General features: G+C 43.4%; 1 protein-coding gene across 6 annotated transcripts in view; it reads right to left on the minus strand.

The window, feature by feature from the left end:
* The window catches only part of RALGAPB (Ral GTPase activating protein non-catalytic subunit beta), a 2,310,294-nt gene that overhangs the window by 1,497,338 nt on the left and 800,729 nt on the right, over positions 1-12,227 (minus strand). For 4 of the 6 annotated variants that reach the window (XM_085618929.1, XM_085618926.1, XM_085618930.1 and 1 more), the window contains exon 16: positions 9,797-9,930. In XM_085618929.1, the coding sequence (XP_085475055.1) occupies positions 9,797-9,930 (134 nt within the window). The remainder of the gene's footprint in view (positions 1-9,796; positions 9,931-12,227) is intronic. The other 2 variants (XM_085618931.1, XM_085618928.1) reach the window with 1 other exon arrangement.

Raw genomic sequence — 12,227 nt, forward strand, 5'->3', positions numbered from 1 at the left:
GTACTTGCTTGTCTTTCTGAAGAGTTACCTCCAAAAAGATGACCATGTGTCCTTCTGTGTACATCCTTGAGGTGTCTCTTCATGGTATGATTCCCAAAGGAATACTTCCTGTCAGGATTACCTCTTGAAAGTACACGCTGACACAGCTTGCAAGTTACTAAGGGTGCATTCACCTTTTGCTGGCCTTCAGGAAAAGTAAAATAATCCCATACATAAGAGGGCTTTTGTTTCCTCGCTCTCTGCCTCAAAACAGTGCTGCTAGTGCTAGCCTCACTCTCAGAAGAGCTCTGCTGTTCTGCCATCGTATCACAAAGACAACCCAGCTCCTTCTCCTAAGGGATCACAAGCAGAAATGAGAGGAATGGGTGTGGTGTAGGAGAGTTCTAGAACTGAAAGTAGTTTCAACCAATCAAAAGTTGTGTTCATGATCACATGACCTACCGTACGCTTACGGTACGCTTACGGCAAAAGTGCGCATGCGCGTAAAAAAGACACGCGCTTGCGCGCATGCGCATAACAGTCACTACCCGACACTTCCGCGTAACGTGCGCGTGTAGCGTACGCGCGCACGCGTCCCACGCGGAGTACGCGCGGCTACGCAACTCGCGTAACTATACGCAAGCAGCGTAGATAAATTACGGACGTTGCGTAAACCGTACGCTTACCGTAAGCTTACGGTACGCGTACTAAAAAAATAATTAAAAAAAATAGAAAAAATGTACTGCAAATAAATTTTACATGTTTATTTTAAAAAATATATTAAAAAAACATATTAAAGAATTTTAAAAATTTAACCATAGTCTTTATAAAAGGTAAGAACATTAAAATAAAAATGTTTAAAAAAATAGAAGAAAAAAAAAAAATTAGCATTTAAAAAACCTTGCAAATTCACTGAAAAAACCATGGGTTTCACACACGTTATAGTTAGGAATTAGCATTTAAAAAACCTTAGAAATTCAGTGAAAAAACCATAGGTTTCACACACGTTATAGTTAGGAATTAGCATTTAAGAAACCTTAGAAATTCAGTGAAAAAACCATAGGTTTCACACATGTTATAGTTAGCTGGACATTTTACTCGTAAAAAAACAATGAAATTCCCCCGTTATAGTTAGTTCAGCTAACTATAACTCGCGCGCCCGCAATGCACTGCTGATGACGTCACATATTACATCACTCATGACATGGTCAGTGACATCACTCATGACATCACTGATGACATCTCAAATGACATCACTGATGACATCACTGATGACATCACTGATGACATCATCCTTGTGATAGAGTGGCAGACCTCCTCTTCCCCCAATATAACCTTTGATACACACATTCAAAAATAGAGACTAAAATTTACAAAACAATGGACATACCAATAACAGTTACAACAACCTCTTCAGTAATTCTAAGATCCACATACACATCCACTCATTCACCAACAGTCCAATACAGTCACTCATACATGTACTCACTTATCATATGTACTCATGCACCTATACATCCTGTTACACAATGCCACTCATCCATAGAGCTACTCACACACAGTCACTCATGCTAATAAAGAATCAAACATACATTTACTTGCATATACAGTTATACACACACCACCACACTTACTTCTACGGAAACTTACACATACTTAGTCTTTTAAACAATTACTTATAGAAATACATACTTATTCATACAGGAACTCTTTCAATCTCTCACTCTCACATATACTCACATATATAAACCAATAGTCACATATACTAGTTTTAAACATATGTAGTCACTCATAAAGACACTATTGAGACAGTCATTCCCTCACTAACACACCCATACACACACTCATCCACCCATGCAGTCCTGCACACATGCTCTGTTCAACACATACAAACAGTGAGTCACTCATTCATGCACCTATGCACTACGTCATACCCCCCACCGAACCATGCAGACACTCATACTGATACTCAAAAAACCAACTAATAACCTATATAGACACCCATGTAGCTACTCTCCAACCCATGCAGCCACTTATACACAAAGTGAGAGACTGATACAGATATTTATATATTTAAACATTACTCACTAAGCCATGTATTCACTATGATACACTTAATCAGTCAGTTACACAATCAATTTTTCAAAAAGAAATCATCCATTTAGACAGTAATATACCCATTTATTCTTCCATCGACCTTGAGATATACATATATAAAACATATTTAATTTTCAGAAAAACACACATTCAATGGATGACATCATCAGTGATGTCATCAGTGATGTCATTTGAGATGTCATCAGTGATGTCATGAGTGATGTCACTGACCATGTCATGAGTGATGTAATATGTGACGTCATCAGCAGTGCATTGCGGGCGCGCGAGTTATAGTTAGCTGAACTAACTATAACGGGGGAATTTCATTGGTTTTTTACGAGTAAAATGTCCAGCTAACTATAACATGTGTGAAACCTATGGTTTTTTCACTGAATTTCTAAGGTTTTTTAAATGCTAATTCCTAACTATAACGTGTGTGAAACCTATGGTTTTTTCACTGAATATATATATATATAAAATGTAAAATTGTCCTGTAATCACCATGAATGCAGGCAGACCCACCGGAGGTAAAAATTTGCATAACATTTTTAAACAACATGTCCCAGCGTGCACTGTGAATGAAATCCACTGAGAAAGGCACACTGGAGTCCTATAAAATGAGTGACCACGCAGGTGACTGTGTTTAAGCAAATAACTTTCTGCCTGCTCGTGCCTGCCTCTGAGGAAGAAGCGAAGAAGCTTTGAAACATGTTAGGCGGAGGACTGAAAATATCAGGATGAAATGCCGCTTTGCTCATTAAAGAATGGTTGTTACCTACCTGTGAAAGGAGTGCATCCTCAATTTCTGGGCAACATTATGGAAACATTATATATATATATATATATATATACGCGCTCACTCCCAATCACTTCAAGACTCGGAAAGCACTCTACGGGAACCTCCTGCAATATTCAAATTCTTTATTGCGTTGCACGCATGAAAAACATGACGCGTTTCGGCTATGCCTTAGTCGAATGTTCGACTAAGGCATAGCCGAAACGCGTCGTGTTTTTCATGCTTGCAACGCAATAAAGAATTTGAATATTGCAGGAGGTTCCCGTAGAGTGCTTTCCGAGTCTTGAAGTGATTGGGAGTGAGCGCGTACATGTAAACGCGGATGCACCTCCGCGTTCAAAGCACCCGTCCAGAGAGTGCGCTGTCACAAGGTGCAGTTGGAGCAGTGATATATATATATATATATACACACACACACACACACACATATAAACATATATAATCATATATAATATGCATATCTATATAAATACAAATATAAATGCATGTTATGTACATGAAAGTTTGAAAAACACTAATACAATCAAAGCTAAAAAGCCACCTAATTGCAAACAGGAATTACTTTAACTTAAACGAGGGTGAGACCTATTGCATTTTCAGTGCTTGTTTACATTGGTTCCATCAAGAAGGCATTCAGATGTGTCACACATTTGCCATGAATTCAGAATGGTAGCACTCTAGTTGCTCATTAGATCACTGTAGTAAAGCTACAGCTCACCAGGGAAGTCTGCTGCTGGTATTGAAAGTGCATGTTTTTCTGCATGTCAGAATTTCTTAATGAAATAGAAGAGGATTTGAGAAGTCACTCAAAATGTGCCCTAATTTTTCTTTCTGCAGCACTAATCATACTTTCTATGGCAAATTGAAGCCCCTCATTATGTTCCTTTTTAAATTAAATGTTTTAAGAGTTACCACTTTATTCCAATCAAGATGGCTTCAGGTGTGCCATACGTTTGTCATAAGTAGGACTGTTAGCGCTCTTGTTGTTCTTTAGAACACTCTGGGAAGCTGCAGTAGAACACAAAGGAATCAACTGACAGTCTCTGCCCTTGTTGGATGTACATGTTTTACTGAGAATGTCAGACTTCATTCTCACATGACTGAGAAAGATAATGTGAATTTACAGAAAATATGCTCTCAGTTTAGCTTATAGATCACCTTCCAAACCTCTGTGGGAAAAGCATGAGAAAATAGTTTTCTCTCAAACATGATTCATGATATCCCAGCAGAATGCTTTTTCACATGGTAAAATCACCTTAGAACACACCACAATTCCTAAAATGAGTATGGTGCCATCAACAAATGTTTTATAATGTAACTAAAGTCTTAAAACCTTCTATTAACCGAAATGCTTTTTAATGAGGGGCTATCATGTATATTGGTCCCAAGATGGCTGCCAACACTTCTTGGATGAAGTGTTGACAGCCAATCAGATCTCACGATGAGATTTGTGGTTAGGCTCCGCCCAGATATAGCTACGATTTTACTTTCGATTTTCTCAGCAACTACTGAACGGATTTACACCATTTAACCAAAAGGCATGAGTGTGAACCAAGGGCTACCTTTTTGCCAAATTTGGTGTAATTCCGTTCAGCAGTTCAGGCTGTAACTGCGATTAAGAGTTCCTATGAAAAATTGCATGGGGAAAACACATTTTGGGACTCCCCTTTTGTCTCGGCCCCCACTTGACGAATCACCCCGAGACTTTCAGGATAGGAGCGGACCAGAGCGCCCCACGAGGTTTGAACATTTCGCGAAGATTCGTCAACCGGTGCCAAAGTTATTCCAAATAGAATGTTGCGGATTTCCTATGGATAATAGGTCCTAACTATAACTACCTACTGGCGACTGCCAGTAGGTAATATGTATATATATATATGTTTTCATATATAATTTTTTATAGATTTCCGGGGCCCCCGTTCATGAGTGGGAATATTCAGCGCTTATGCCTATTGATGAGGATCCCCTGGAAGAGAACAGTGAGTTCTTACCAGCAAACCGTTCAACTTCAATCACCCCCAGTCTCCGCAGACTAACATTGGGCTTGGGGCACCACCTTTGACCTCTGCACCCAGCAGCCCCTGTGCCGCTGCAGATTTGGTGTACCGTTGAACCCTGCCCTGTGCTGGTCCAAACTCCTGAAGACTGTGATTGTAAGTTGTGTACTTACCTGTTAATGTGCATTACTTTTTTCCTTCCATAGGATTAGAGTCTATTTCTTACTATATGCATTAAGTGTTTGTTTTCTGCAATGCTAAGTATTGCTACTGTTGATTAACACCACAAAGTATTTCTAATACTACTATAAAGTATTCGTATTGCTATTTGCAACACATTCCTACTGTATCTGGAAGTATTGCTATTTTTAACTTGGTACTGACCTGCAACGGAGTTCTTGGTTCTGAAATAAAATTAACAAAGTAATAGTTTTTATACAAACATTGGATTTGGAGTTAGTCATGGAGTGTGTGCCTCATTTCTTGACTGTACAACAAATTCTTCACTCAACCCTCTCATAAACCTAACTGCTCAACCACACTACCACAAAAGAGAGTAAGGTATGATCTACTTTAGCCTCTTTAAAGCTTCTGGGGATCCACTGGACTATGTGCACACTATCCCTTACTTTGGGTATAGTATATGCCGAGCCAGCGTCCTACACTTGGTTCTACAGGGTATTTAATTGGATGGTGCAGAGAGATTGGACTAAGGCTAAGGAACAATGGGAGGCAGACCTGGGCAATGAGATTGAATACAAGGAATGGGACTGGATATTACCTACACTTAAAAAGTGTTACAGAACATCAGACTAAGATTTAAACAACTCAATATTTTGCACCAAATATACATATCTTCTGGGAAAATAGACATTTTTAGGAGTGACCCAAGGCTGTGCCTGAAATTTGGATCACTGTTGGTGACTTTCTTGCACATTGTCCGATAACGCCCAGTGGTAATTACTTATTGAGAACAAATAGTTCAACATCTGGGGACACCCTGGGAAGGCAGCTGGATGTGACACTGGAGGTCTGCTTTTTGGTGGATTTCTCCCGACCTGCACCCAAGAGGGCAGGTAATAGGTTGTTTGACACAGGAAGGCCTTCAAAGTCAGATGAATGGTCCACAGCTCTCCCGTGGAATCCAGAGTCCTATTCTCTTCACCTCCCCCAGGTGATCTCCCTTATCCAACAGTAATGCATATGTCACCACCTCAGCTAGGAATTGGAGTCTGTCACTGGTCCACTGCAAGTCTTTGGTGGACTCTTCGGAAATCTGGAAGAAATCTAGTGCTGAACCTACTGAGACTTAAGATCCCACTGAAGAGCCTGCAATGTGCTATCTGGGGTAGTCAACAAGCAGAATGCAGGAGACCAAGATGCCTCAGAGCCAAAGTCACTGAGACCTAGGACTGTGGATGAAACATCACGATTATAGCCCAAATGTCCTGGACTCGATCTGAAGGGAAGGCCTGAAAGTGCACCGTATCCCCCAAAAAGGGAGTATCTGGTGTGACTTTGGCATGCTGTCAGAGAATGCCAAAGATATTAAGAGGTCTGTCATTATCTTGAGGTGGTCTATGGCAGACTGTGCCAGCTCGCCTCCAATAGCTAGTCGGGAGGGGAATACTGGTATCCCCAACCTCTAAAGATGTGCTGAAACAACCACCTGCAACCACGCTATCACTTTCATGAACACATGGGGGTTACTGGTGAGGTAGAAGAAGAGTGCAGAGAATGGAAAATGCACGTCCAAAGCTACCATCCGGTCTTCTGGATCAATGGCAGATAAAGTTGGGGCTGTGTGAGCATCTTGAACTTGTCTTTTTTCAGAAAGAAATTGAGAGGGTAGAGATCTAAAATAGGACAAAGGGTTCCATCCTTCTTCGACACCAGGAAATAGATGGAGTAATACCCAGACCTTATTTTTCATACGCCTTCTCTTTAATTCCTTTGTTCAAAAGTGCTTTCACCCTCCTGCCACAAAATAGAAAAATGGTCCACTGACAGCCACTCTGATGTGGGTGGACTATGCAGTCAATCTAGAAAAGACTGGTAGGGCATGTCATTGCTGGAGTATTTTAAGCATCCATCTGTCAGAAATGATGCTTTTCCACCTGCGAAGTTAATACCTACCCCCAAAAGGGTGGCCATGTGCCACCAAGAGCAAGTTAAAGCAGCTTGGTGGCGGGAGGAGTAAGAGACTGAGCAGTTAGTTGTACCTAAGGACATTGAATTTGTCTGCCTGTTCTCAGACCACAGCCTCGAAATAGCTAGGGGCTCAGTTGCTGTGAAGGTGGACCGGAACATTGTCTCAGCGCCAAGCCACCTCTAAAGTGCTTTCCTGATCTGCTTAGAGACCGTATCATAAAATAGCATGGATCTCATCCTCGCATGGTGTCAAAGAACCACACTGGTACGACTGCCTTGCTCAGTCAGTGGTGTCCAGCCGAGAATAGATGACATACTTGGCAGAACCTTGACCAGCTTGAATGATCTGCACAAGGTGGACATGGTATTCAACAGGAACTGTCTGGAAGATCTTGCTGACCATTTCGTACACAAGTATCGTCCCAGGAGGAAACTTGCATTTACTGAGAGAGGATGGCTGACAAAAACAAACTCATCCTGTATGCCCCCTTGAGTTTTGATGCCAGGACCACCAAGCTTTCAGGCATAGGGTGCTATATAAGGAAGGGACGGTCACCAGAGGCAGGTATATGCCTTCAGGCGACTTGTCTATCCACTGCTAAGAAAGACCAAGGTTGACCCATGTGCTGATGGATATGTCAATCCAGGTTTCATTAAAAGGGAAAAGTGGTTCTGTAGAAGTCTCTCCAGGTTGTAGGACCACTGTCGGGACATTAGTCTTACTTTAATAGACGGCTGTTTTAGGTCTGAAACATCTGCAGCCTGACTGACCACCACAGCAAAATAACCTGATTCCTCTATGGAAGGGCTAGAGGAAAAAGTTCAACCCAGTGTCCGGTGGTATGGTCCAGTCACTAGTGTCCTCCCGGTCTATAGAAGGACTGTTCGCATCGTAATAGGATGAATCATCCCAGTCATCTCCAATATCAGCATGCTTACGGTGTTTGGAGTTGGAGGAAAAATGAACATGGAGTATCTTAGGGAGTGGCAGTCGTCTGTTCTACTCAGAATGAGGTTGGAAGCAGTTGTGGAGAGTGCGGCTTCAGTGGATGCCATCTTGTGTTTTCTTCAGAGTTCAATAAGATGATTGGTGTTTCCTCCGCTGTGAGCGGCATCAATGCCTTTGTCATAGCAGCACGGACCAGCGTGGATCAAAGCATCTGATTTTCAGTCTGGTAGCGTATCGGGGCAGACCCCCACAGTGGAATAAGGAGGTGCAGTGGGTGTTTAGAAGGGATCCGCTGATGGTAGCCTGCATGGAGGCCTCCTCAGATCCTTGGGGCCCAAAGGCACACCAAAGGTTACCAAATGAGTGCCAAAGATGATTGGCTTTTTAAGAAGCCCCTACTTGCTGCAGAGCAGTCCATGGACCCAGAATTTGAGTTACATCGGTATGAGCTGTCAAATAGGTTCTGTTGTAGGAGATCAGGACCAAGACTGAGGGGTGCGTTGACATCCAAGTGACTTCTGTAGGTGAGTGCCATGGCGTGGGGGAATCATGCTTAGACTTCTGTTTCGTACCAGACGACAGTGTATGGGATATTTTGATGTAATGGCCTCAAGAATGGAAAAAGATCCATGCCCTCGACCTGCACATGCACACCTTCTGACAATGTTTTGTGACCTGCAGCTTGACGGTGCAGTCGATTCATCTGGGCACAGTCCACGCAAGACATTTGAAGACCTGAGGTGGCAGAGACATACCTGGTAAGGATCCGTCATAGACATCTGTTTGTGACAGTCCCTATATGGTTTAAACCCTGTAGTTTTGGCAGGGGACAGCTTTCCTTGCAGACTGTAGGAAATGTTGAGGAAATAAATTGTCAACCAGATGAGAAAAAGTTGAGGGAGCGAGCTTCAGATATGAGTGCAAAGGCTCAGAAAGAAAGAAACTGATGACAGTCTGCAAGGTTGGCATATTTATGATTTTCTGTCACCACTTCCAGGCGGTGTAAAGTTGATGCAAAGCTGCATGACGTAACCTGCTGCCAGATAGATTCAATCATGAGAAAAATCTCTGGATTGAGTCTGGCACCTGGGGGTGTTCACAAAGTGTGGAACCTGCGGTCAGAAGTATCCATCAGAAGCCACATTACAAAGAAGCCAGATTAATATGCGGTGACCAAGTATCCGCGCACATAAATCCGGGTGTAAGGAATTTGTGTCCCCCGGAAGGGGAATAATATGCAGACACAGATTTACCAGGTCAAAATGTGCTTGCTGTGCCCTCATTCGGCTAAACAAAATCCACTTCAAATTACCAGCTGCTCTAGGTAGATAGTAAATAGAAGGGGAGAATGCGGGAGGTTTATACGGCATCAAGTACAGCAGATTTTGTGGGCTGTGCTTGGGGGAATGTTGTATGCTCTCTCATGCATGGAAAAGGATGCTTGCAGCCTCAGCCTCATGAGATTTTACCAGACTGATTTTCCAGCAAGTAAAACCGTGTCCAGTCTTCTCACAGCGGGGAAATACAGGTACTGAGCGACCGGATTAGCATTAATTGGGCACAGCAGGAACCCACCAGGAAATGCAACTAATTTAATTGGATTATAAACTGGTTTTAAACAGTAACAGCAGAACAAGGCCTAAAAATATTGGAATCCATCCAAGTTTCAGTCAGCACTATGCGGAGAGTACAGTAATGTGACTTACTGTCGCTCATAAAATTGAAAGATTGAGTGGAGGCAATGCAGACATGATCATTAAGTGGCCTCCATGTGCAGTAACATTTCAGATCAAATCAAGAATCAACCACAACAATGAAAAAGCTGACCTTTGCCAATCCAGACAGAAGCTCCAGTGCTGCCAACGATATACTCATATCCTGTCTCCACTGCGAGTTCAGTCTTTGTGTTACCAAGTGAATGCTACGCATCAGGAGTCCTGCTGCAGTATCTGTATTAAGAGCTACGATGTAAATCCAAAATCAAAAAACCACATGAAAAAGCATTAATTACGTGAAGTCCAGCAAGACACTACACAGAAACCAACAGAGCTGCAGGAATAACATAGGGAACAAGGAAGTAAACTATATCAACAACCAGCACAAACGATTTACAGACTTTCTTAGATTAATGAAATATCATACAGTTTTTCCACCACGTTAAACATTTCCAATCAAAAATGCGTGCACTTATAAAGCAGACTTTATTATGAATTATAATTTTAGTTTGAAATGGCATACAAGCTATTAATTGCTTGAACAATAATAAAATGTATTTTAATGTATAGAAATAATAAATTATTAATTATAATAGTACAATTAGATAATGTGACCTAAAACCATGGGTAAAATGTTTGCCTGTACACTTATACCAACTGCCTATTTGTAAACTAAGATAAACAAGGTTTAAGATTTTGTTTTAGGGGGCGTGTCCAAGATGGCGCCAGTTTGGGAGCGGAATTGTGGGGTTCCGCTGCACCTGTCGGGCCATGCGCTGCACAGGGACACCATAACAATCCCGCAGCCGCGGGACTGAATGACAGTGCCCAGGAGAGTGTGAAGGCTGCCCTGGCCACTCCACTGACGGCGCGGGGCACTTGATCTTTCAGAGCAATAAGCACCCCGGTGGTCTTGGCGCCCAAATTAATCGCTGTGGAGGTGAGCCTGTCTGGGGCCTGCTAACCCCTTGCCGGGCTCTGAGACGATCTGCAACCAGTGCTGTAGCAGGAGTGTACTGAGAGCCCAGCTGAACCGGGTGGGGAGACTAACTACTGCTGAGCCCTGGGGTTGGTGCGGCCATATGCCCCTTCTGAGGCCAGGCCCGAGTCTTAACTGATCGTATACTGAGAGAGAGGTGCCCAGTGGAAATCCCCCCTTGTTAACTGAGGGCGGCTGTGGCGCACTTCGTGAGCACCCCACCACCCAGAGGCCATGATAACTGGAACCTGCAGCATCACAACACCAGCATTCTCCCCCTCACCGTCGCCCTCCATGACATGACGATCTGGTCCCAGGACCCGCAAGAAGATGAGCAAACTATCTGCAGCGTAGAGTTCTAGTGAGCGCTCTGCCGTGCTGCAGCAGCTCAACTGTAGCGAGTCCTCTCCGGGCTCAACCGCAGTGTGAGCTGGTGATCTGCTGTTTCCCTGCAGAACAGATTCCATAATACCAGCGGTACGTCCTTCGACACACAAGACCTGCAGCCCCAAATTTAGAACCCTCGACTTCAGGGCTGAAGGGTGAACTTCACCACTCATCATGATCTTACACTGCTCCTCTGGGTGCGGCTGGGCTCCTGCTAGCTCTTTCTCTTTTGCAACAAACTTCGCCAGTGACATGGACCCTAATTCTACGATCCATCGCTCTCCACAGGTTGGAGTAGTTGACAACCCCAGTTTGTTTCCTACCCAAGACGCTCAGAGCTTGCATACTCATCCAGCTCATAATCTACTACTCAGAGGAGACGCATACACGCGGACACTACTAAACAGATGATCCCCAACAAGGATAACTTGGCCTACCCTCTACGTTGTGCCAATGATAAAAGTACTTAGCCTCAATACCCTGGTACAAAATGCTCCGGCTAAACATTTGGCACTCTTGTCAATGCTAAAATCCTCCCAATGCAATGTTTGTCTCCTACAGGAAACCCCTTCTCAGACATGACTGGGGTCGCCTGAAATCGAAATGATTTGACAGGCATTACTTCTCCTCTGGATCGCACAGAAGGCAAGTGGAAATTCGCTTGGCCACCCATTTTCAGGGGGAGGTGCTCGAAGTACTCTCAGAAATTACAGGTTGTCTACTTTCTCTAAGGCTTTCCGAGCACAACCATGGTCTGACAATAGTCTGTTAATACGCCCCTAAAGACCATCAAGAATCCTTTATTCACAAACAATTGGGAGGGTCTTTGCCTCTCCAATGCCAATATATTGATTGGGACAGACTTCAACCTGTTACCTGATGCCCTTTCGAACTGCTTGATCCAGCAGGCAGGCTTGGCAGGGGCATACACCCCCCCAGGGTGTTCAGTGACTCAGAGAGGCGAGCCTGGTAGATATATGGCAGATCCAAAACCCTACTACAAAGGGCAACTCCTTATTTTCCGCTGCACAGCAGACCTACGCCGGGATAGACTATTTCTTGGTCACCACCACCCTTCTGCAAGTAGTCACAGACATAGGAGTGGCAGCACTCTCAGACCATGTACCAATCACAAGCTACACCTGCCCACAATCCCCTGATTGTGGGTAGGCCCACA

The sequence above is a fragment of the Triturus cristatus genome, chromosome 7 (assembly GCF_964204655.1).
Source record: "Triturus cristatus chromosome 7, aTriCri1.1, whole genome shotgun sequence".
Taxonomy (NCBI): Eukaryota; Metazoa; Chordata; class Amphibia; order Caudata; family Salamandridae; genus Triturus; species Triturus cristatus.